This window comes from Crocuta crocuta, unplaced genomic scaffold (assembly GCF_008692635.1).
Source record: "Crocuta crocuta isolate KB4526 unplaced genomic scaffold, BGI_CrCroc_1.0 scaffold397, whole genome shotgun sequence".
NCBI lineage: Eukaryota > Metazoa > Chordata > Mammalia > Carnivora > Hyaenidae > Crocuta > Crocuta crocuta.
The window spans coordinates 2,044,308-2,071,609 of record NW_027527387.1 but is presented as its reverse complement, the minus strand read 5'-3'; the positions used below and the strand labels follow the sequence as shown (position 1 = coordinate 2,071,609).

Here is a 27,302-nt window from a genome sequence, read left to right as displayed (position 1 = left end):
CTTTAAAACCATTATTATGAACTCTTTGGCAGGTAAACCACTTATCTCTATTTAATTAAGAATTTTTTCTTAGGGTTTACCTTATTCTTTCTTTTGAAACATACTCCTCTATTCATTTTTCTTGACTCTCTGTGTTGGCTTCTATGCATTAGATAAAACAGCTAACTTGTACAGTCTGAAGGAATGGCTTGGTGTAGCAGATAAATCTCTTGTTCAACCCTGTTCTAGCTTGTGGTTGTCTCTCAAACCTTTGTGACTGTCCAAAGTATTTTAGTTTTAGTGGCTCCCAGTGACTGAGGTGTGCTAAGATTTAACAGTGTCCCAAAGGGGAGGATCTCAGTCAGCACCTAGATTGAGGTTATTTGGAAGACAGATCCCCTCCCGCCCCCAGGAGAAGCAGCTTGTAAGGATGCAAACATAAATAGTCTTGTGACACTAAAAGTATAAATCTCACTGGCTTCCAAGGCCAGGCAATCTAGAGGTATCCACTGGTGGCAGTTACAAAAATTGGGGCACTAGGGGGTATAAGAATTTCTTTTGGGAGGATACTGGTTATTTGAAGCAAGGCAAAGGGAGAGCTTAAAGACAGCACTCACAGGCCATGTCTCTGGAAGTATGTACCAGTAGGCCCCTACATGTGCCCAACCTGAAGCCTGCTCCTAGCCAAAGCTTACGTTAAGCAAATAGGCCTCTCTTGCAGACATCCTGGGGGTATGTTTCAGTCTGCTCTCTGTGCAATGCCTCAGGAGTGGCAGCCCACCAAGAGCAGTCTCCCCTGTGTTAGTTTGTGGGACCCAGAAACGCAGACCCTGTTGTCTGCCACAGTTAAGCAATCAAGTGTCCCTGCACACCAGATGTGTATAAGCTTATCTTCTCCCAGAGACACTAGCATGCTGGAGGACAAGATATTGCTTACTCTCCAGGATCTCTGAAGATGATTACAATGGGTGAGTTGGAGCAACCTCCCTAAGATGGTGGCTGCCAGTTCAGTTCTGGCAATTTATTTTATTTTTTTAATGTTTTATTTATTTCTGAGAGAGAAGGAGAGGCAGCATGAGCAGGGAGGGTCAGAGAGAGAGGGAGACACAGAATCTGAAACAGGCTCCAGGCTCTGAGCTAGCTGTCAGCACACAGCCCGACGCGGGGCTCAATGTGAGATCATGACCTGAGCCGAAGTCAGATGCTTAACCGACTGAGCCACCCAGGCACCCTCTGACACTTTATTTTAAAGAGTGTCTACTTGACTTACGGTCTGGGCACCTCTCAATCCACGGCCTCTCTACTGGGCCTGCTGCATGTGCGTCCGCGTGCAGTAGCCCATTACTAGCCATTTCTCGGTTCAACATATGCTGGGAGCCATTCTGAGCCCACTAGTCGAGAAAGCTCCTGATGAGGTTATAGCAAGTTTGGACCATCTCTTGCCAATCAGATGATGACCAATATCCACCCCTACTCAATTATTTCTGCTTTAGCACCAACCACCAAGGTACCTTGTTGATCAGTATCAGATGTGACTTGTCCCCTTATTCTAACCCTGGTATGATGATTGCACCTTGTGAAGGAACTTATTGTGGGAACTTCTTCTTTGGATTATGGGAACAGACATTGTGTCTCCAGCAAGTCCTGTTTCCCTCCATACTTTCCCTTGAGCTATGAACAGGCTAATGGCCCTTACTCATAAAAGGTTGACCTTTACATGTACAATCCTGTTTCTACCATTGTGTTAGTCCAAGAGGTTCATACAGCTCAAGATGTAAATCAGCTAACAAAAAATGTCTCTCATGCCCTAGCTATTCAAGAAATCATAAAACTAGACAGAAAGGTAAATGCACTTGAAGAGGCTATTCTATGTATTGGATATGCGCTAAACTCTTTAAAGGTATGGCTGGTTCTCTGGTGCCATAAAGCATATAACTGGAAAATCAAGTCTTGCCCAGAGACAAAGAGCCTTACTTAGAGAGAAGGAACAGATAAGAGCAGAACATAAGTTACCACATATACCTTTGCTAAGTGATGATGTATAGCAGTCCCTTCCCTAAGGCCTACATTCCACAAACACCTTCCTTTACACTGGCAGCTGTGATGAGGATGGATAAGAGTATCTACAAACCAATGACCTAATATTAGTGTTATTAAAATGTGTGTTATCCTGTTTTTCACTAAGAACACCCTCTTATTTTCTTAGTTACTCAACCTCACTATAATTGGGGTAGTTCTGCCAAGAATACTTCTATAAAACCTGTTTCTGTACATTTTCTAAAACATCTTATCACAGAGAACTATCCATTGTAAAAATTCCATTTTCTGATGCTATGTTAATGTTTGACCTATAAATAAAGACACCAAAACCGACAGGGCAGAGATGCCTGCCTGGTGACCAAAAAGATTCTCATGGCTCTCTCTCACTCCCTCCCTTGCTGACACCATCCATCCTTTAGGGACCCCTGGACCTGGCCAGAGCTGGACTCCGGCAAACATAGTCTTCTGGGTCTTGGGGATATAAGCCCCATTGGTTTACAAAGCTAGATGTTTGGGGGCTCTTCTATTAGATGCAGTTTTAAAAGGGTGCTGAATGTGGGGTTCAGCTTTTCAGAGAGAAACTCCAGGTTTTGAGTTCCATCCTAAACTGTCACTGTGCCGGAGCAGCTTTCATCTCAGCCTCTCCTGCTTGCTTTAGATGTGGAGGGTTTTTTTTTTTTTTTGGTTTGGTTTGATTTTTTCTTCTTTGCCATATGTGAAGGATTCACTCAGCTCGTCTTCAGATTCTTTTCAGAAGAAGCTGTTCCATATGTAGCTGTAGTTTTGGGGTGTTGGTGGGAGGAGGTGAGTTCAGGATCCTACAGTGCTATCTTGAACAAGAACTCCCTATATCAGATGCTTAGTCACTGCTATTAGACAGCCCCACAGAATTGGCTTATGTCACTTATGACACCAGGTCTTTAAGACAGTGTGGGAATAAACACAGGGAGAGGAGGCTGACAGTATTCCAAGGGCTGGGATCTGGAACAGTAATCCGCCAGGCGCTTGCACCTCTGTGATGGAAAAGGGCTGAGAGGCCTGGCGGTGACGGCTCCTGGAAAGGCAGGGATCGCATCTCCAGCAGGGGGGACAGGCCTCACACAGGCAAGAATTGCTTTGCCTTGAGAAGGCCCAGGCTGTGCACCCCAGTCCTGATACAAGAGCCAGGCCCCAACCAAAGGAGCACAGCAGTCTGACAGACACTCCAGGCGAGATGAAGAACAAGCCTAGTGAAACGAGACACCAAAGCATATTTCAAAGCAGTGCACAGGAGGTAAATCCGGTTATTTATGGAATTAATTTGTGAATCAATGATAGTATTGTTACTCTTTCCATATCCATCCCTCTCCACCCATGTTATCTATTAATACCATTTGGACTTTTTTTTTTAAAGCCTCAGGTGAACAGGACAGCATGACATTGAAATTATAAGGTATAAATACCTCCACCTTAATTTAGTGTACAAACAATTCTAGAGCCAAGAAAATCTATGAACATGTTGTTTGCAAGTACTCTAAAACTGACAAACCTGGTTTTCCAATAGAATAAAAATTTTGTAGCCTTGTTATATTACTTTAAATTGTAGGAAAGAAGATAAAAAATACAAAGTTCTTATTCCCCTGCCTCTCAATGCTGTGTACCTCATCAGGGCCATCCCCCAACAGAGGTTTCCCTAAGTCACAGCTCATCACCTACTGTGGCAATTCCAGCCAGCAAATGCCGGAACTACTGAAAGAAATGCCCCAAGTGTCTGTGGTAGTTGTCAGTCTGTTTGGTGTTGATGAGGCTTCTAGCAACAAGGAAATGACATTTTTGTGGGCACAAAAATGTTCCAATTGATGATCACCCTGCCATCTTCGTGAGTGGCACAGACAGCCAAGTATTATATCCATTTACCACGATCTGGAAAACCTATTTTCTAGTCTTGGCTCTGTCACTAACTGGCTGAGTGACCTTGAACAAATGATTTCAGTGTCTAACTGCTTCTAGTAAAAAAGAAAATAATCTCTAAGTTCTTTCCAGGCACTAAGTTTCTGTGAAAGTCTAGCTCAGGGTCTTTTCTTGGCTTTGAACAGAGTCAATACGTGGCTTAACACAATATTCTAAGTACGATGGAAAGTTAATAAATGCTCCTGGGTCTTAGCTAACACATATTCAGCAGATGGTCAGATGACATGTGTTAGGTAAAGAGAAAGCAGAGGTGGCTCCAGGTAGTGAGGAGGGTATACAAGGGCACCTTGTAGATACGATAGTTTTAGAGACCCAAGTGGCTTGGTACTTTTGTGGCAGGGAAAACCAAGAGGAAAGCCTTCAATTTTCTAATTCATAGAGGAGGAGGCAAGAGCGGCAGCAATGATAGTATATACGTACCTGACCCCCTCCCCCGATGCCATATTATTGAGGAATATGATGGAGATTGTCAGATTAGCAGGAGGTGATAAGTCACTGGGTGAGACAATGATGGGAAGAGAATAGTCAAGTATGACTCTCTGGTTTCTGGAGCCATTCACTAAGCAAGAAACATAGACAAATGGTTCAAAATACTCTACATTCAAGATATAACTCTGAAGAAGCTCAAATGGAGTTGTCCAAGAGGTGGTTGAAGACACTGGCCTAGAGCTTAAGAGTCAGAGTAGCTGAACTTCTTACAGTGAATACAATAATGAAGCTGCCAAGGGAGAATGTACTGAGCACAAAGAGAAGCGATGGAAGGGGACAAACAGCATTTGAGAAAAGGACTGAGGAAGAGGGAAGGCAGGGTAAATTGGGGACTTAACAAGGGCATAAAAACTCCAGGAAAGCGAGGTGCCGTGGACGCAAGACAGCAAAATATTTCAAGGAGATTGTGTCGAATGGTACGCTTAGCCAGAGAAATTTCAGTGATGTGATAGGGATGAAAGTGAATAGCAGTGGGAGGAGGAGTAATTGAAAAATGAGGAAGTAGAGACCGCAAATGCAGATATCCTTTCAAGAAATCTGTACAGGGAAAGCGTCTTTTCCCCATGGAGAGGGAGGGAAAGTTTCGGAAAGCTTCATTTAATGAGAGTGGCAACAAAATATAATAGCCATTGTGGAAAATGGAGAGGGCAGGTCTGCTTATCTGCATAGTTCACTGCAATGTCCTTGTCCCTTAAAGGGTGCCTGCCCCAGAGCAAGCTCAATAATGATTTGTTGAATGAATTAGGGTCATACCAAAGGTTTGCTGAGGGATTCTGAAAATCTAGTTGAGACCGGAGACCACACATCGGTCATGATGGTGATTTTTATGGAGGTCAAGGTTTCCTCAGTAGTGCTCAGCTCCTTGGTATAGAGAGAAGTTAAAAAGAAAGGTCTAGGTTTTGGCTTTGAAAGGCAGGTCTAGGTTTTGGTTTTGAAAGGCAGGTATGCCTGAAAGACAGAGTCTCAGGCAAGTCAGGAGAAGCATTGAGAGATCCAAATATCAATAAGGAAGACAATATATGGGAGGCCAGATATATGTAGTGAGGGTCAAGTGGAGTTCAAGAGCCATGCTTATTTCTGACTAAAAGTATAATTTTTAAAAAGTAACAGAATAATACTCAAAGGCACCAGATTAAAAAATAAAATGGGACTGCTCTATAGATTCTAGTACACAGGCCTGGGCACCTGGCAGATCCTTAAATGCCTGTTGGCATCATGAAATTCATTTGTATGGCCTCGGGCAAAGATTACTTTTGGTTTTACTTCATCTTCTCCTGTCACTCCACAGAACACATTTTCCAGGAGATATCTACTACAGATGTTGAAAAGTTCTTTCTAAAATAACTACTCTTCTGTCATTCCAAGATGCAATTTCTGCATCCCTCACCGAGGATAATTATTAGGGAAAAAAAATAAACTTCAGCTTCTAGTGTCAACTTTAAATTATGTTATGTTATGAGGACATTATTCCCCAAGAGGTCCAGTTCTTCCAGTATGATTTCCCAATCATACTGAGAATTCAGAGTGGAAATTTAGGCAGGTTGAATATGTCTTTGGAAAACTAGTATAGTCATCCATTTTGCTCTTTTCTTTCCATTATCTTCACATTTCCCCCCAAATCCTGGATTTCTCAATCTTTGAGGAGACAACTGCTATTTATTTGTATGAATATTTTCCCTTTCAAAAGAAGGAACACAATTAATTTCCCTGAGTAAACGGTTTTATAATTATTCAACTTTATTCTTCTATTTGTCTCCGATACCTACCTGAGACAGTGTATACCACCTTCCATTTTCTCGAGTCAGGTGGACACGAAGTAGGGGAGCCAGTACCAACTATAAGGGTCCAGTGCTGGGAGGAGGGCCTGAGGCCACACCATGATACAGATCAATTAAAATCCCTTTGGAAGATTTGCCTGAGAGCCTAGAAACAAAGTTTTCACCAGGTTGTTGTCTTTTCATACATATCCTCTGTTTTCCCCTGTATTTATTTATGGAGAGTTAAATTAGGATTACCCAAATTGTGGCATGCAAAACCACGGAAATAATTTTCTCCATGTCTCTGTATCCTGATACTGCTGACTATGCCATGGTTAAAAAATAAAATTTTTTACAGAAGTATGCATGAAAATCTAAACGTGAGGACAACGGTTTCTTGGGAATTTGCTATTTAATATTGTTTTTTAACGTGGAAATTTTTATGCTTATTTCAATTTCATATGAGCAAAAAAGCTATTAAAAACCTGTGTTCTCTGCTTTATGAAAATTGCACACAGATATGTAAGGTTGCAAAGGAAATTATACTACAAAGAAAGCTGAGAATGCAGCAAAGCAGGATAGAGCAGGCATTCTTGTTTTTTTTTGTGTGTGCCACTGACATAATAGTTTTATATGTGTCAAATAAAAACGATTTCAAAGGAAACCAATTGCATTGAAATAATTACAATATTAAAAGTTGAGGTAGAATAAAACAAAGTATGTGCTTTTTCTAACACATCAATGACAAGATCCAGTGATCTTATAACTGTTTAATTTTATTTTTTTTAAATATTTATTTTTCTCATATTGTCAAGTTGGTTTCCATATAACACCCAGTGCACATCCCAACAAGTGCCCTCCTCCATACCCATCACCCCCCTTCCTCTTTCCCCCACCCCCAGCAACCCTCATTNACAACACCCTCAAGGTCCATCCATGTTGCTACACATGGCCAGATTTCATTCTTTCTCATTGCCATGTAGTATTCCATCGTATAGATAAACCACATCTTCTGGATCCACTGGTCCGTTGATGGACACTTATGATCTAGTTTCATTCCTATGCATGTCGCTGTCTAGTTCTCCCAGCACCATCTGTTAAGAGGCTGTCTTTTTTCCATTGGACACTCTTTCCCACTTCGTGTCAAAGATTAGTTGGCAAATTGGACCCATTTGTGGGTCCAAACCTGAGTATTCTATTCCATTGGTCTATATGTTTTTGTGCCAATACCATACTGTCTAGCTTTGTAGTAGAGGCTAAAGTCGGGGATTGTGATACCTCCCATTTTCATTTTCTTCAATATTGCTTTGGGTATTCGGGGTCTTTTGTGGTTCCTTACAAACTTTAAGATAGTTTGTTCTAGTTTTGAGAATGCTGGTGCAATTTTGATTGGGATTGCACTGAAGGTGTAGATTGCTTTGGGTAGTAATGACATTTTTACAATATTTATTCTTCTGATCTATGAGCATGGAATGTTTGTCCATTTCTTTGTGTCTTCGTCAATTTCTTCATAAGTTTTCTACAGTTTTCATCATACAGATCTCTTATATCTTTGGTTAGATTTATTCCTAGATATGTTATGGTTTTTTTTGTGTGTGTGTGTGTGTGTGTGTGTGTGTGCAATTGTGAATGGGATCATTTTCTTGATTTCTCTTTCTGTTGCTTCATTATTGGTGTATAAAAATGCAACTGATTTCTGTATGTTCATTTTGTACCCTGCAACTTTGCTGAACTCATGGATCAGTTCCTGTAGGCTTCTGGTGGAGTCTGCCGGGTTTACTATGTAGAGTATCATGTCGTCTGTGAAACGTGAGAGTTTGACTTCTTCTTTGCCAACTCTGATGCCTTTTATTTCCTTTTGTTGTCTGATTGCAGATGCTAGGACTTCCAGCACTATGTTAAACAACAGTGGTGAGAGTGGACATCCCTGTCGTATTTCTGATCTCAGGGGGAAAGTTCTCAGTTTTTCCCCATTGAGGATGATGATAGCTGAAGGCTTCTCGTAGATGGCTTTGATGATGTTTAAGTAAGTTCCTTCTGTCCTTTCTCGAGGGTCTTAATTAAGAAGGGATGCTGTATCTTGTCAAATGCTTTTTCTGCATCTATTGACAGGATCGTATGGTTTTTATCTTTTCTTTTGTTAATGTGATATATCACATTGATTTGCAAATATTGAACCAGCCCTGTAGCTCAGGAATGAATCCCACTTGATCATGGTGGATAATTCTTTTTATGTGCTGTTGAATTCGATTTGCAAGTATCTTGTTGAGGATTTTTGTATCCGTATTCATCAAAGATTTTGGACTATAGTTCTCTTTTTTTGCTGGGTCTCTGTCTGGCATGGGAATCAAAGTGATGCTGGCTTCATAGAATGAGTCTGGAAGTTTTCCTTCGGTTTCTATTTTTTGGAATAGCTTGAGAACAATGGGTAGTAATTCTGTTTTAAATGTCTGGTAGAATTCCCCAGGGAAGCCATCTGGTGCAAGGCTCTTATTTGTTGGGAGATTTTTGATCACTGATTCGATTTCTTCACTCGTTATGGGTCTGTTCAGAGTTTCTATCTCTTCCTGTGTAATTTTGGTAGTGAGTGTGTGTTTAGGATTTGTCCATTTCTTCTAAGTTGTCCAGTCTATTGGCATATATATTTCATATGAAATAATATTTCATAGTATTACCTGATAATTGCTTGTATATGAGGGATTGGTTGTAATAAGTCCATTTTCATTCATGATTTTGTCTATTTGGATGCTCTCTCTTTTCATTTTGAGAAGCCTGGCTAGAGGTTTGTCAATTTTGTTTATTTAAAAAAAAAAAAAACAGAAAAACAACTCTTGGTTTCATTGATCTGTTCAACTGTGTTTTTGGTTTCTATGTTGTTTTCTGCCCTGAGTTTTATTATTTCTCTTCTCCCACTGGTTTTGGGTGCTCTTGTTGCTCTCCTTCTATTTCCTTTAGGTGTGCTTTTAGATTTTGTACTTGGCGCTTTTTCTAATTTCTTGAATAGGCCTGGAGTGCAACATACTTTCCTCTTAGGACTGCCTTTGCTGCATCCCATAGAGTTTTGGATTGTTGTATTTTCATTTTCATTTGTTTCCAGGTATTTTTAAATTTCTTCTCTGATTGGCCCATTCATTCTTTAGTAGGGTGTTCTTTAACCTCCATGTTTTTGGAGCTTTTCCTGACTTCTTCCCATGATTGATTTCAAGTTTCATAGCATTGTGATCTATCTTGGAGAATGTGCCATGTGCACTTGAGAAGAAAGTAAATTCCTTGGACTCAGGATGTAGAGTTCTAAGTATATCTGTCAAATCTATCTGGTCCAATGTGTCATTCTGGTCCATTGTTTCTTTAGTGATTTTCTGTCTATTTGACCTATCCATTGCTGGAAGTGGAGTATTAAAGTCCCATGCTCTTAGCACATTCTTATCCATAAGATTGTTTCTGTTTCTGATTGTTTTATGTATTTAGGTGCTCCTGTATTCGGTGCATAGACATTTATAATTGTTAGCTATTCCTTATGGAGAGAACCTGTAATTATTATATAATGCCCTTCTTCATCCCTTGTTACTGCCTTTACTTTAAAGTCCAGGTTGGGGGGTGCCTGGGTGGCTTAGTTGGTTAAGCGTCTGACTTCAGCTCAGGTCATGATCTCACAGTTCATGGTTTTGAGCCCTGCATCGGGCTCTGTGCTGACAGCTAGCTCAGAGCCTGGAGCCTGCTTCAGATTTTGTGTCTCACTCTCTCTCTGACCCTCCCCTGTTCATGCTGTCTCTCTCTCTCAGAAATAAAACATAAAAAAATTTAAAGACCAGAGTGTCTAAGTATAGTTACTCCAGCTTTCTTTTGACTTCCAGTAGTATGATATATATTTCTCCATCCCCTTCCTTTCAATCTGAAGGTGTCCTCAGGTCTAAAATGAGTCTCTTGTAGACAGCAAATAGATGGATTTTTTTTTTTTTAATCCATTCTGCTACCCTATGTCTTTGGATTGGGGCATTTAGTCCATTTACATTCAGTGTTATTGTTGAAAAAAAATGGGTTTAGAGTCATCGTGTCCATTATGGGATTCATGCTTGTGGTGGTGTCTCTGGTATCTTGCATTCCTTGCAACATTTCCTTCATAGAGTCCCCCTCAGGATTTCTTTTAGGGCTGGTTTAGTGGTGACGAATTCTTTCAAGTTTTGTTTATTTGGGAAGACCTTTATCTCTCCTTCTATTCTAATATCTATCTATTGAAACTTGGCAAGCCAGAAAGGAATGACAGGAAATCTTCAGTGTGATGAACAGAAAAAATATGCAGCCAAGAATCCTCTGTCCAGCAAGCCTGTCAGAATTCTCTCTTTGTCCTTATATTTTGCCAGTTTCACTATGATATGTCATGCAGAAGATGGATTCAAGTTACGTCTGAGGGGAGTTCTCTGTGCCTCTTGTATTTCGATGTTTACTTCCTTTCCCAGGTTGTGGAAGTTCTCTGCTATAATTTGTTCAAGGACTCCTTCAGCGCCTTTCCCTCTCTCTTCCTCTTTTGGAATTCCTATGATATGGATATTGTTCCACTTGATTGTATCACTCAGCTCTTGAACTCTCCTTTCGTGTTCCTGGATCATTTTCTCTCTTTTCCTATAATTGCGTCTTCTAAATCACTTATTCTGTTCCCTGCCTCTTCAATCGGTGCATTGGATGCCTCCTTTTTATTATGTATCTCATTTATAGCATTTTTTAAATTCAACACAACTAGTTTTGAGCTCCATAGTCTTTGTAGCAATAGTTTCTCTGATGTCTTCCATGCCTTCTTCAAGCCCAGCAATTAATTTTATGACTATTGTTCTAAATTCTTGTTCAGTGATGTTGCTTATATCTGTTTTGAGCAGTTCTTTTGCTGTCATTTCTTCCTGGAAGTTCTTCCATTTCATCATTTTGGCTAGCTTTCTGTCTCATTAGTTTTAAAAGCTTGTTATGCACTCTGCACTTGTGAGTACTGCTGTATTAAAGAAGGCTCTTTGACTGTCCAGAGCCTGTCTGTTCACGAAGTGTTCTTTGAATGGTGTCTCTTGGTCTCTCTTGTTGAGACTCTGGTTGTTTTAGTTCCCTACTTGTAGTGATATTTGGGACTCTCCACCATGTATTCTTTGGCTTGTTTGAGGTAGCTGCTATAAGGTTTTCTCAGTGGACTCTCTCTCTTTTTTCTCCCAATCTCATGGATTCTATAGGGTTCCTATGGCTTCAGGCCTTCTCCATTTGACAGATGGTGGCAAGTGAAATGTACGGAGCTCCCTACTTTGCCATCTTTCCTCCTCTCCTAACTGCTATAATTTTAAAGTAGTGATAAGCATAAACAATTATTTCATGATTTCTGCAGCAGTAGTAGTAAGGTATGAAAATAATAGTGTTTGGGGCACCTAGGTGGCTCAGTTCAGTAGAGTGTCTGAGTTGATTTCAGCTCAGGTCATGATCTCACATTCCATCATGAGTTGAACCCCGAGTCAGGCTCCAAGCCAAGAGTGGAGCCAGCTTAAGATTCTCTCACTGCCCCTTCCCACTCACATGCATGCTGTCTCTAAAAATAATAATAAAAAAAATCAGCGATAAATATCAGGTACCACTACTGCTACTAAAGTTTATTGTTTCCTTTTATATTTGAAGGAAATGCTAAATTTCAAGTATAATTGATTTCATTCCCCTCTCAAAGTCATGGACACCTCCCAAAGCTAAGGATCCCTGAACTGGAGGATCATAAGTGACTCTTTCAAAGAGCTTCACTTAGGTATATTTATTCATTTAAGTATATTCAACTTAAACCTTATTCATAAGAAAATATTTTACCTTGCAACAATTTTTCAGAAATATGGCAAATTTATACCATGAGTTTCTCACTATCCTATTTTATACCATACTAATTGAGAGTTCTACAAATCAATTTTTGAAAAAGTCCTCAAAAACTACACTAATTAAACACTATATATTGGTCCTAAAGTTAGTGAAAACATTTCTAAGAGAAACTATACACATTTCTATGTTACTTCAATTGTTTTTAAATTACATTCTCAAATGACCCTGCCTAACTCCAAACAATGAAGCAACTGTGTATTCCGAGAGAAATCAACTCAAATACCATGAGAATCCAGTTCAATCTAGAAAAAGATCAGTTTTCAAAAATCCCTAAGACTCCAGACTTTTTAGAGCTTTTTCTTTTACGTTATGTACCCATACTCACAAACACAAAGCTAAGAAATAAAACCACTGGACACTAATATTCAAACATTATTATTGAAAATGTCATGAATCACTGCCATTTGGGTTCCTGTAAATTGTAATAAACTGTTCAGTGAAATCATGCAAAATCTCTGAGTCAGGAGGGAGGGAGAGATGGAAGGGGGCGGTGGTAACAAAGACAGACAGATGGACAGAGGGACTACAGAAAGTATACTTTGGAGTTACAGCCAAAAGGAGCCTCAGCTTGTTGGCCAGATCTTAAAAGATGGAAGCTTCTTTAGTGATAAATGTCCCTAGAGATGAAGGGTACCCTTTTGTTTCTGTTCCTTCAGAATCTTTTTTAAAAACAGTTCTAAATTGGTTTCCCCCCAATATTACAGTTCTCTATTCTTAAATATTTTAGTGTCTATTTAACCAGTAAAACAATAGATCCTTTGAGTACATGCAGATGACAGTGGGGGGCACACAAAGGAAGGAACTGAAAGAACATAGTAAAACATGGGGCAGAACACCCCAGTAAATTTATGAAGGTGTCAAGACAACAAACAATATAGAAAATAGCATTATCAAAAACGGTTTTAGTTGAAGTCACAAGTTGCATGAACATAACCCAGTTAGGCTTAATGCTTTGAATTTTCTCTTTCTTCCAGGTTGTCAGTGGGCAGGCTACCTGGCATTTGGACATAAATAAAGGTATGGATTACACACCAGTATTTCCTCAATTCATTAGCTCATTTAAATATTTTTATCCTTCACACCTCAGAAATTGAACTAATCTTTTTTTTATGAGGTAACTATTATAGCTAACATGGTAAATTTTAGGCTAAAGTAAGACACAAAACAAAACATTTTGATTTGTTGTGAGCAGCAGAGATAAAGTTTTACTGTGAGTGGTCCTCTCAAATATTAGAAGATAAAAATTATATTAAATGAACAATCCTTTGCTACCATTTCCCGTGTTACTTCATAAACTACAAGAGACTAATGAGTCATCTGCCAGTTTTTGTCAGAAGATTCAAAACATCCTGCACATTCTGTATTTTTCCCAAAAACTTCCTCCTTTGAGAATTGTAGTTATTACGCAGTGTCTAGTGCTATTATTGTAACCATGAAATAAGTTTTTGAAATCCTTCTAAAACGAATGGAAACTTTATTATAATTAACATCATTCCGAATGAAAAAGTATTTTCTTAAATTGAATGTTTCCAAAACCTTAAACCTATGCCAAATCCTACTGGTCATTTGAAAGATATCCAGCTAAAGAAACAGAAAGTGTCTCCTAGTATAAGCACTATACTATAGCAAGCACTATAAAAGATAATCTCAAACCATGACTGCTTTTAAGTCTAAAACCTAAGAAGGGTAAGATACAGAGTACTTTGTAATGTGTCTCTTCCCCTGTCTTCTACACTCCAGGACCTCCTTCTCCTGCACCATCAATATCTCCCTTCCACTAGCTCATTACCAATAACAATCAACCAATAGATCTCATTTCTTTTTTTAATTTTTTAAATAATTTTTTGTTTAGTTTTGAGAGAGAGAGGTGAGACACAAAATCCAAAACAGGCTCCAGGCTCTTAGCTATCAGCACAGAGCCCCATGTGGGGCTTGAACTCATGGATCTTGAGATTATGACCTGAGCCAAAGTTGATGCTTAACTGACTGAGCCACCCAGGCGCCTCTTAATTTCTCTCCTTTCATTCTCTCTAGAACCCCCTTTAATCAGACTTTTGTCCCCCTCACAACACAATGTCAATGGTCACCTCTCATTCACCTGTTTGGACTTCTCAGTTTCACTTGAAACTGATCATTCCCTTCATATTGAGAAATACTTCCTTCATTTGGTTTCCAAGCTCTATTCAGTGGTTCCTCCTTCATCATTGGTTACTCCTCCTCCTCTTCTTTTTAATAGTTCCTCTTTATTTTCTGACTTCTATGTATTGGAGCAGTCCAGTGGCTCAGTTTTTGGAATACTTATCTTCATCCTGAGCAGTAGTTCTTAACTCTACATGCATATTAAAATCCCGTGAGAAGCACCTAAAGCATATTGATACCTTAGCCACCCTGCCCTCCAATGCCAAATGAATCAGAATCTCTGGCAAAGCCCAGAGAGTAGTAATTTACTTCCTATTCCCTTTCCCCAGAAGCTCTTCCTCCAGGTGCCCAGGTTGACAACCCCAGTCCTCCGTGATCCCATTCATCAAACATTCTGTACCTTGATGATTCATAAAATATCTTGGGCTGCAGACTATTCTTCTGAATTCCAGACACCTCTATTCAACCACCTATTTTACATCACAGCTAAATAAAGGGTATCTCAAATCCATGACCAAAATCCTTATCTTCCTCTCCCAAAGAAACCCTGTTCTTTCCGTAGTCTTCTCATCTCCATTATTGGCACCTTGTTACTTTAGAGTGCTTAGGCCAAAAAAAAAAAAAAAAAAGAAAAAAACCCACCTCAGGAGCCATCCTTAAGTTCCGTCTTTCTCTGATACTGAAATCTCATTGTTCAGTAAATCTTACTGTGCCTTCCAAATATATCCTTATGCAATATCTCATCACCTCTACCACTGCCGTGTGGATCCGACCCAGCTGTCTCCCATCTGAGACATCTGCAGGCCTCCATCTTTGGTCTTTGTGTACCTATAATGGACTATCAGCACAGAGGCAGGTGATGCTTAAAAATGCTGAGTGAGACCATGTCATTCATTTGTTCAAAATCCTTACAATGGTTCTTCAGGATCCCCATTATCTGCACTGCCTTCACTGTTAAGTGTCTTAATTTACTTCCAGGAACAACAAGAAAACAGGATTCTGTTACCATCTTTCTTAAAAACTTGAGGAAAAGGATCCCAATTTTTTGTCAGATTGTCAAAAAAGCCTGTGAACCAAAAACATCAAAATTACTTTGAAAGAGTATCATAATCAATATTTCAATTTATTACAGGTTAGGTCTTAACCTTTGAATTACTATTGCAAGCAAAATGTTGCAGTCAAGAGAGTAGGCCACATTAGGAGTGCCTGGGTGGCTCAGTCAGTTGAGTGTCTGACTCTTGAGTTCAGTTCAGGTCATGATCTCACAGTTTGTGAGTTTGAGTCCTGCACTGGGCTCTGCTGATAGCACTTTTGACCCTGCCACTCTCTCTCTGCCCCTCTTCCACTCAAGCTCTCTATCTCAAAATACACTTAAAAAAGGAAAAACAGTAGGCCACATTAAAAGATAAATTTACTTCATTCATATGTATTTTATAATTCACCTGTTTTCTATTTCCCTGGATGATGCAGTGGTTTCCTTACTTATCTTTCCTACACTTCTAATTCTTTAACTGAGTCTTTGTTTATCTATTTCCTTTCTTATACATAGAGATGTCAGCATTTAAATTCAATTAGGGGCCTTACCAATCTGAAGTATAAGAAGCTATGAACTTGTGGTCCAAAAGACAACATTCAGAAGTTTGGAACTCAGAATCACAAATACTCTCTCTGTCAATGCCTTCCATTCAAATGGCAGTTAGTGCTCTGGAATGAGGTAGGAGTGAGGAGGGCTTGAGAAAGGCTTTTTAATCATTTTAAGTTACATTTCCTCATACCCAGTCATTCCACAGAGGTTATTCACAGGTCTTCTAAGATTAATCAACCATACAACAAACAGAGTGGAGTCATCTAGGTTAACCATTCAGTAAATGCTTTTCTAGTTGCTCAATTCTCTTGCTTTGTTAATGGATACACAATCACATTAGGAGCTAAACTCTAAAGAACCTATATGCTGGCCTGTCAAGAGTTAATGTTAAAACTTTTTACATATTCCAACTTTTCCTTTCTCCTTGATCCTTTCCATCGAAATTTAAACACATTCAAAGCCTTCCCATCTTCAATTGAAAAAACACCGAACAAACAAAACAAACTCCCTGGACCCACACTTCCACCTTGGACTTCAGCCTTTCTAGAATTACTGTTGTCCATGTGTTTCCTTCACGTTCCACAGCCCACATCATTCTAGCTTCTCCATGAGAATGGCTCTAAATTAGGTCACCAAATGATGTCCACAATGAAATCCAAAAAGTATTTCAGTATTCATCCTGCTGAACCTGTCAACTATCTGGCCCAGTTCCCTTCCTACATTCTTTCCCTGGCCTCCATGGCACTACCCTTTCCAATTGTTTTTCTCAGCAAGATAATCATCCTCTTTGCTTCTGACCTCTCCCATGGGCTATCTTATCAGTATCATGGCCTCACTCTGACTTGCTCTATCTGACATCACCTGTGGAGAAAAGTCTGAACTTTCCATGTGATTGTCTCCCAAGTGCGCAAACTGAACCCACATTCCCCTCCCACTGAGCTGGCTGGCCTCCAGTGATCCCTGAGTCACTTAGTTTACAGCCATCTGACCTTTTCTCATAAATCTCTTCTTAAGAAAACTAACCAGATTTAGTTTCAAATATTCCCTCTCTGAGAATATAAATTAGCACACTTGGTTTTAACTCCTCCCAAGCTCCAACTGTATATTCCCAAATGCTCTTGGATTGTGTATCATCATTTGAAACTGAAGAGTTCTAAAACTCAACTCATAGTCATCCTCAGACTGCATTGAGCTATTCATGATTTCCTAATTTTATTTTCCCAACTACTTGAACTAGAAAATGAATGATAGTCCTGATTCAGATGCATGTCTGACTGCTGTTCTACTCACTTTTAACCCAGCCCTTAACCATGAAACCCTAAAGAAAACCTGGGTTTCTCACTGATCACATTCAGCCCAACTCACAGGGTAAAAAACAAAGTCACCTCCCAGAGAAGCCTGGCTGTGGTGCCTGCCTAGTGCTGTTTCCCATACGAAAACCACCACTAAACTTTTCATCCCCAAAGAAAAAATTCAAACCCTGGTGTGTGAATAGGGTCACAAGATCCATTCAATTCTTTCCATTTAGCCATTATTCTGAGGCTGGGTTTCTAAATAGTTTGTTCACCCTGCCACCCCATACCCCAGAGCTTCCTGGCCAATCTCTATCTCCATTGTTTTATTTCCTCCCCACCCATCTCCTGAGTGAATGCTAAACTAATTTAAACTATTAGAACAGTGGCCTAAGCTACTTGCCTATGAAACCAAAAAGCCAAAGGTGAAAGAGGTAAAATCCATACATAGCTGATGGCTTCTCTTCTTTAACCTGGCCTGAAAAACTGTCAGCTATTTCAAAAGAAGCGATCTGAGGCATCTCTATGTTTCAAATGATAAATTACATATATTTCAAAACCTTACAAAATCTTTTCTTTGCTCATCAAATGGATAAGAGAATAATTTACTATAGAACATCAATTATACAGCTAACTTTTTCCTAAAATCTAAAGGAAATATATTCAAATCAAAAAATATTCAAATATTGAGAAACACCATTTAAAAAAAAATAAAACCATAATTTATAAGTACTTTGGATAGATAATTGTTTCAATTTTTTTTAAAAAGCTGATTCAATATCTCAAGTAAATAGGAAGAATGATTTCTACTTTGACACCATCAACTTTGATCATGCCTTCTTTCCTCACGCACCCATCTATTATATTACTGTTGTTCCATTTAGTTTGTTGGTTGAGCAGTGAAGTTTACTAAAAGCCTGTTTTCCAATGGACTGGTAAATACTGCCTCAGAAAGCAAAATTCTAAACCTTTCTCCCACACAATCATTTGGACATGGAATGGAAGGCACTGTGCCTGAGAAAACAGAACAAAACAAAACATCATCCAAGCAAAAAAAGTATTTTCAGGAATGCAGAGACCTATCTTGCCAAAGTCAGAGAAGGTGTGTTTCTGGAAGCTCAAATTATAACACTATGGTCTATCATAAAATCCTATTATCTTTCCACTAAAATATTTGTATTTCTATAACTACCGGCAAACCTGACGTTTTATGGCGGAAAATGAATGTAAGGTTTTATAATATTATGTAAGAATGAATAATTCAGTTTGAGTTGTACCTTTTTTTCCTGGTTTTAGGATTTGGGAACATGTTATTGACTGAAAATCACAAGGAATGAGGAAATAAGGTTAAGAGCCAGAAGTTCTGAGTTCCAGTCCTACCTCAGAGGAATTTTTTTTTGGTCTCTCTTTGATATTTGCACTCTTCTCTCTCCACATTCTCTCCCTGGAGGATTTTAGCCTTTGAGTTTCAACCACAATGTCTATGGAATGTTACAGAACAAGTACCCGTGTTCTCAGGTTTATGCTCCTTACTTGCTCCAGTATTTACTGAACACTTATTACAAGCCAGAATCTAGACTATGTTGGAAATGAAAAGAGTAAGACAGAGTCTTGGCCTTCAGTGAGGTTACATTTTAGTGCAGAGAGACAGACATAACTTCAGTATCATTGTGTATGTGGAAGGTGCCATGCCAACACAAAGAAGGGGCAGTTGGCTCAAAACTGGGCTTCAGGAAATGATGCCTAAATCGAGTTCTGAAAAACAATGTACACAGTTGAAAAGGGCAAAGAAAATTATGAGAGCGTTCCAGGCTGAGGGGAGTCAAGAAACAAGGGCATTTAGTTGTAACTCTTAACCACATGTACAGGGACCTCTAACCACTGGAGTGAAGGCACCCTTTGAAACACATGGAGTTGTGCCAAGGTTTGCAGATGGTGAGGAGGGTAGGGGAAGTGGTGAGGTCAACAAAAGATATTTTTACCATTTCACCAGTGGTTCTCAAGGAAGGCCGGACAGGACATAACTGACCACCTCCTGAGCTTTTCAAACTTTCATGCTCAATAGTGCCACATCCCATTTGAAGGCTGTGTGCCCCACCTAGACTTCCTCCCAGACAATCACTGCTCTGCTCCTCCTCCTCACACTAAGGTGCCTGACTCCTGGTATACTGTGAAAAACTGCTACATTATGACTACAAGGGGAAAACAGTGAAAAACAGTGAAAAGGAGGAGGAAGAAGAATCTAAAATGATAGGTCAGAGAGGTAGGAAACCAAGAAACTAGTTTCAAGAAAAGGAAGCAGAAAGAACCAGTTAAATTGGAAGACTGGGCTAAAGTCCATCCATAGTTCCAAAGGCTTCCTAGAGGTTGGTAGCGTCCCAGCTCAACAAATTTAAAGTAACTCATCATGTCATGTTTGGCAATAATTTCTAACACACTACAGGTTATAGAGACAATCTGTATGCAGGCGCTTAATGGATAGTGATATTGAACAGGTAAGAAGGCATCTGGTTTAAACAACTGCAACCATGGAATGTCTGCATTATGGAGAGAAGATTTTTTTTCCAAGAAATATACACATGATATAAAATGGTGTCCTTCAGAGAAATTGATTTAAAGCTTTTGAGGAATAAGACATACCAGGGACTTGCTGGTCCACATACTGTGGACTTGCCCTTTGTCACATTTCCACTCTCATGGCTAATTTAGCTTCGACAACAGTACACTGTTTATGATTACCTGAACAAAATGCCTTAATTCCTAACAGCCTTGAATGTCTCTCTCTACCGTCAAGTCCCTCATCTATCTATTGAATGGCCATCCAGGCACTGCCTTCTTCAGGGAGTTAACATTCTTAACAAATGCTAGCTCTTTAATGATGACCATGTTAGCAGTGATACTTATCAGATAATCCATCTGGGCCAGATTGTGGTTCTAACTCAGATGAATTTGGCATCAACTCAACTCCTCTTTATGACAATCCTATGCAGTAGGTACTAATAATATCCCCGTTTTACACTTAAGATACTGAGGTACAAAGCCTACCCATCACAAGTCAGTGGTTGAATCTAAGTCGACTAGTTTCAGAGTCTGTGGTCTAATCACTATGCCACCCAGCCTGTCTGTGATTAAAAATGAGACAGATACTAGGTACTGCTAAATTGACTATCTTGTTCAATTTATGTTCAATGAGCTTTGGGGTTGGAGAAGTATATATGTAAGATGGCATATTAACCCAAAAGGTATAAAGTCTGTTCTAAAAACCCTTTTGTTGAAACTTAAATTTATATAAATATATAGCTGTAACTGGAATACCTCAAATATGATAAGAAATGTGGCTGAGTCTAATGAAAACCCATGGCAATTTGAATATTATATGATGCTAAATTATCCTATAATTATTTCAAAGGTCAAGAATCTTAAACATTTAGTCTTAAAACTCTCCACCTGGGTGATGCAATCAGACATTTTAAGTATGTATGAAAATATTTAATTATACAAAACAAGTAGAAATCTACTTATTTAATAACCTTTAAATAAAAGGTACAAAATTTTCCAACATGTGTATTTTTTTCCTCTATTGCATAAAAGGAACTTTTTAAAGTAACATTTTTTAATGAATATGAGCAGCTATTTTATTTTCCAGTGATAGTTTCAAGGAAGAGTAGGATAAAGGTGTTTAGAATAAAACACTGTATCGCTTATTAACTGCTGGGACACTCTATGAAGCTACAGTGCTGGACCCCGTTATAAATTAAAGAGGAAAAAAATGACTCCGATCAGTCCAGCCTCTTCAGGACTTTAGTCTGGCAGGAAAAGGAAACAAGCACAGGGCTAAAGTGTGACAACTGTTTTATAGTTTGAGTAGGAAAGGCTTCAGGAAGGCAAAGGTATACCAAGATCCTTGCCGAATCCACCGAGAAGTCCAACAACACAGGACATGATGGTGGAATGAACAGTAACTACCTTTATCTTAAAGAATTTGGGTAAGGCAAAGTATCAGTGGTTAGGAGCATAGACTATGCAGCCAGAAGGTCTGGGGTTTCATCTCATTTCTACCACTTACCAATTGATTTCAGTGGGTTCACCTGACCGGTCTGTGCCTCAGTTTCCTCATTTATAATAAGATAATTACACAGAATTGATTGACCTAAAGTGCTGTTGGGAGGGTAAAATGAAATCATGTGAGTGAAGTAGGCACAGAGAATCAATTAACTTGTGACTCAACATAGCTTAAAAGGAGAATGAATGGTACATATTCCTGCTTCCACTCAGACCATAGATAATCCTCAGTTGCATCTTACAAGATGTTGCCAATGCACTGACTCAATTATGGGGCTGGGTCAGTCCCTAAGCTCTGCATGAGCAAGGGGGCCCACATGTATTTTTAAAAATATTTTTATTATAAAATTTTTTTAATGTTGATTTTTGAGAGAAAGCATGAGTGGGGTAGGGGCAGAGAGAGAGGGAGGCAGAGAATCCTGAGCTGTCAGCACAGAGCCTGATGTGGGGCTCAAACTCACAAGCAGTGAGATCATGACTTGAGCTGAAGTTAGACACTCAACCGCCTGAGCTGCCCAGATACCCCAAAGGGGGCCCACAACTTAAGGGTTTTTCCAAAGTTGGTCTGCAAAGAGGCCCTTACTTTTCTTAATGAAGCAATATGAAATATTTTCATATTCCATCTTCTGAACCAGAAAAATGCCCTCATCAATATTACGTGTTAAAAAAAAAAACGACAAGCACCGTTTGTCCAGAAAACACACACTGTCAAGCTGTGGTTAAATGATTTTTAGCTGAACTGAGTGAATATTATTTTGCTATTCATTTGCCCATTTTACTGTAGAACAAACAGGCATAGACAATACAGGCTTAAGAAAATATAACATAAAGAAACTAAGAAAACTATTAAATCCCTCATTATTTTTTAAATAATTTTTATCCACTTTTATTAGTGTCCTAAATCAAGCCTGTTCAACACCTACTGTTCTGACTTATTCTGAAATCCAGACACCATCCCTGTTCATCAAAACCATTCCTGCCCTGTCCTACTCAGCAAGTATTAAATTTCTGCTCCGCCAGGAATCCCATTCTGCAGAACAAGAAACCTGTGCTGAAGTGAAGCAGTTTTGCTGTGGAGACAGCAACACAGAATCTTGGAACCCAACCTAACGTGAAGGATCCTTACTCCAAACCATTTCATAGAAAAAGCAGTCCCTGAGAAACGCCAAGTTGCCCAGCTAGCTGGTGGCCGGCACTTTGTAATTTCATTTGCCATCTACCAATTCTGTACTTTTTGTTCAACTACAACTACGTTGCCAGAGAATAAACTTAAATTCACAACTAAAAGGCAGGGCCCAACTTTAAATAGCATCAAAGAGCATGAGGATGTCCAAGTTGAAGAACACATGAGCAGGGACAAGGACATTTTCACCTAGATTTGAGTGATCACAACATAAGGAACATACAATCAAATTCTGTAGCCTCACAGCAAAGTTCTGGACAGGGCGTCAGATACTATATTCAGACATCTTCATTTATGTTTCATATTCCTCATTCCCCAATCCAACCTGAGAAGATTTGGTGATAAAGAGGAGGATGACAAGGGACTTCCCTTATCCTTATCTCCCTCACACACTCACAGGCCTGGGAGAGGGAGAGGAAGAGGGAGAACAGAACTCTATTTCATTTCAACACTATCAACTTTCCTCTTGCTTCAATGTTACTTAGGAAGGTGTATTCTTCCATTAGAAATAAATTCAGACACGGTATTAAAAATAAACAAATAATGACAATTTTCTAATAATTCCATAAGCTATTTCAAGTTGGATTGATTCACACATTTCAGGTAGGACTGATCTACCATTCTTTACAATAAGTAAATAGCAAATGGAATATAAGAGGTTAAGGCTGTAATAAGTAAATTCAAATGTATAAAACAAGTAGATTTCAATTATTTCACCCAATCACCTGGAAGCAAAGATACTCTAAAGAAAATTGCATTGCCTTCCCAACTCCTTGGAGAGCCAGTTTAGTTAACAGCCTACCTCTGCTTCAGAGATGACCATACACCTTACATGTCAAACTCATTTTAAAGTGTCAATCATGTCCCTTTCAATCTAATTAGTTTGGAAAGTAGTGTCACTGACCTGGAACTATGCAGACCATTTATTATCATATCATTTGATCAACCTAACACTCTACCTCAGTTGAGTCTAGGACACCTGTAGCCAAAATGTATTATCCTTTCTCCCACTCATTACTGGTAACTCTCAATACAATTTCCTATTTACAACTCAATTTATCTCTATGAATAAGCATGGCCAACTTCACAGACGCATCCATAGAATTTGCCTCATTTAAAATTTCATGGTAATTAAAACTGAAAGGTGAGGGGAATTAGAAAAAAAAATCAGATATAGAACCAGAGGGGGAAATATATACCTGTGTCTATATCTATATCTAAAATACAGATTTGAGTTTTTTTGATCCCTAAGAATTGCTAAAGGAGAGAAAAGAGGAAGAACAGAGGAACATGGATAGGCTGGGAGAAACCTGGGACCTTACACATGGTAGGGATGCTATTCTTTTACCACAAAATATAATACAGCAAACCATGTTTAGAAAAGGAGGTTGTGGGTTGTAAACCCGTCATCAGATGGGCTTGTGTTCTAATAAAGAAAACCTTTCTCAAGCTCCTAGTACTTAACCTGACTCTAACCTGGCCAAGGCAGGATGAAGCAGGATTGAAGACCTAATCAGTAGCTCCTGAGAGGTCAGTGAACACCCGTGTGCCTCCAGAGGAGAGGCCACAACCTGACCACAGTGACCGGGGAATGAGGTGGGATGCAAGGGGTGACAGCACTGGTGGCTGGAAGATGCTAGGCAGTGAAGCAACAGCGATCACCGACCCACTCCCTGGCAAGAGCATGAAAATTATCAATTTCTTTCCTCATTTTACTTTTGCATATTTAAGAATGGATCTGCAAGACAAAAATACAAACAAGTCATCTTATCTCTGAACCACAGACTATCATAATGAATCAGGGACAGAGAAAACACATTCATACGCCACCAGAATGTTGCATCTGTATTTTTCAATGTGGTATTAAAAAAATAGGTCTATCAGTTCTATTTCAAGTCCTGACTATTCACTCTAGAAGACAATAGTCTAAAGCAGGATGTCAGCGGCTAACACTTCCTTTCCAAGCCTGTGTTTCCCTATGCAGATGTTGCGTTTTACCAAAACTCCTGTTTGTCTGAAAGATGAGCAACATGCTTCATTCATGTTTGATCAAGTAGTTAATGGTGAATACAATTTTATATCTGGTCAGATAAAATAAGCATGTATCTCAAACTTACCTTCGGGTGAAGAGCCTGTCTTTTGGGAAAAGACAGCATTTACTTTACTCTTCTTACTGATATCGCTGTTTACGGACAAGCTGGACTGAATTTTTCTATGCATTTTGTGAGAAACGGGTGCTGAGAGTCTTCGATTATCTGCAGATATGTTTTTGGCCCCGTGGTGGTGAATTCCATTTCCATTGCTCAGACTAGTGTGGCCGTTCTTTATCTTCCCGCTTTCCTCCTCACTTGGCTCCTGTAGGGACGTTTGAAGCTGAGGCAGGCGCTGAGGTTGGGCTAAACAACAGGAAAAGTTGATCCAGTTAAAAAAGAAATATTTGAAAGTCATCAAAATATATTCACTAACAGATTTTTTTTCTGGGTTTTACCCATGGTATTAAAAAATTGAGAAGGAAATACAAGAAGGAAATATTAATAAGCATGAACACAGAGAAAACAATTAATACAAAAGGCTAAACGGGAACAGGGTCATCTAAAGTGACTTTACACAAAGAATAGGAAAATAGCAGGAAGGACGGTTTGGCTTTTTAAGAAAATTTTAGTTGGAAATCTGAAAAAGTTATTCCACACTCATTCAACAGCAAATGTTTGTTTTCTATGCACTGGGCCCCTCTAGAAACACAGCAATATTATCTCAATATCTCTGATAATGGGGTAAAATAATTGTCTTTTGAGATAAAAGGAAAAGAACAATTAATTCAAGTGTCAAAGCTGGACAATAGAGAAGGAAATATAGTTGTTTTTCTTTTCAATATCACTTCATTTCATTCTTAAAGTTTATTTATGTAAGTAATCTCTACACCCAATGTGGGGCTTGAACTCAGGACGCCAAGGTCAAGAGTCACATGCTTTTTCCAACTGAGCCAGCCAGGTGCCCCTTCAATTTCATTATAAATCTTGGAGAAGAAAACCTTTTCTAGATGTATTCTTTAATTCGATATCTATGAAAAGGTAGGAATAGAAGACCGTTTCCTTAATCTGATAAAACACATCTGCCAGAGTTAAAAGTCAGCACTATAGACATGCTCCCACTTAGGTCAAGACCAAGAACAGGCAGCCTGGCTTCTACCCTCTTATTCGACACTACTCTAGAGGTCCTGGAGAAAACAATAAATATGAAAAAGAAGTAACAGGTCTGAGAGAAATTTTTTTTGAGACCTATACCTGATTTGAATGTTCTGGGGGAAAGGTAGGAGACTGCAAATCTTGAAACTCTAAGAATTTAACAAGGTATATACAAGATCAACCACATTAAAATAAAAAAAAAAAGATCCTCTATGCCAACAGAAACCAAATAGAAAGAAAAAAATAAACTCTTCACAATATCATGAACAAAAGCAAACACAAACAAGCAGGCAAGCAAACAAAAACAAAAAAGGCAACAAATCACTGTATCTAAGAATTAAGCTAGGAAAAAATGGGCAGAGAATTTTTCTGGCAAAAATTACAAAACAATACTGAAGGAGATTAAAGAAAACCCTACTAACTGTAGAGCATATAAATGTTATTTCTCCCCAATTTATTTATTTAGTGTAATTCCCATAGAATGTCCAACAGGCTTGTTCAGGGAACTTGACAAGGTGATCCAAGAATTTATGAGGAAGAAAAATCAACAGTCACCAAAGAAATTTTCAGGAAGAAAAAGAGGGTTTCAGCATTTGACTTACTACATATATGGTCTTATTAAAAAATGACAGGAACTAAGTGGTGTGGTGTTAGTCCAGGCACAGACATATAAGCCAGGGCACACACAGAGAGAGTTCCCAACATGTATGTGTACACACATTTAGGTGTACGTATACCTTACAGAAATAAATTACAGATAGATTCAATACTTATATATGAAAAGCAAACCATTTCAGATTGAAAAAAAAATGTAACACTATTTTAATACCGTGACACTAAGGAGGGGCAAACTAATTTGATTCTTTGGACAATGAATCATAAAAAAAGCAGGGTGACTATCCATCATCTGTGCTGCCTGGCATTTCTGAACACCCTCACAGATTTTTAGTAAACTCCTCTATTCCATTCCTATACTCATCTGCAGCTAATGAGCAGGTATGTGATCTAAGTTCTACTAAGCACAAGTATGACTTACATGCAGAGTGGTCAATGCAAGAAGGCATCTGCCTCCACCAGGGAGGTGGAACCTCTCAGCACAGACCCTGTAGAAGGCATTTATTGGTTTTGTCAGGGGGCTGTGGTGTCTGATGTCCATTTCCTAGCAGACCAATAGGCCAATGCTGTAGCAGTGGGGTTTTCAAAAAGAAGCCCCATTGAATACATGGAAAAGATCTGTGGCTGTGTAACTCTTAGGAGGGTCTGTATGCTCATAAATTTATTTTCTATTTAAATTAGCAAAAATGGATTCTAGGGTTTGCAGCTAAAGAGCCCTGACTCCCCCGCCCCAGTGTTATTTTACATTGGTTAAGTAATGAGATTATTAAAATCTACATTCACCTTGATTGAGTAGCTCCCAAGCAAAGCTGTCAATCATAGCACTTCAGCAAAAAACACCCATATAAACAATTTGTTGCCAAAATTTTACTATTTTATAATGTCCTGCAATTTCAAAATATAAAACTGCTGTTTTAATTAGTCTTCTTTTCCATTTATGAGTATGAGCAGCTATGAAATGTATAGTATTACACCTGAATACTAAGAACTCTTCAACCAAGAAAAGCATTGCATGCAAAGCAGTAACAATTATACGTGGCATTGACTCTGTCTGATTATCTGTGTTCTGGGGATTATCTAAGACTGGTATATATTTTTGACAAAGAAGACTGTTTGCATGTGCGTAAGTCTCTAGCA

At 39.0% G+C, this 27,302-nt stretch overlaps 1 protein-coding gene across 3 annotated transcripts in view; it reads right to left on the bottom strand.

Moving 5' to 3' along the window:
• Positions 1-2,734: 2,734 nt before the first annotated feature.
• Positions 2,735-27,302, bottom strand: part of LOC144221854 (myoD family inhibitor domain-containing protein-like) — a 73,978-nt gene continuing 49,410 nt past the window's right edge. The window contains exons 3-4 of one of the 3 annotated variants that reach the window (XM_077752371.1): positions 24,483-24,761; positions 2,735-3,245 (exon numbers count right to left, since the gene is read on the bottom strand). In XM_077752371.1, the coding sequence (XP_077608497.1) occupies positions 2,920-3,245; positions 24,483-24,761 (605 nt within the window). In that variant the 3' untranslated portion in view covers positions 2,735-2,919. Of the gene's footprint in view, positions 3,246-11,521; positions 11,773-21,255; positions 21,279-24,482; positions 24,762-27,302 lie in introns of those variants that run through there. The other 2 variants (XM_077752377.1, XM_077752386.1) reach the window with 2 other exon arrangements.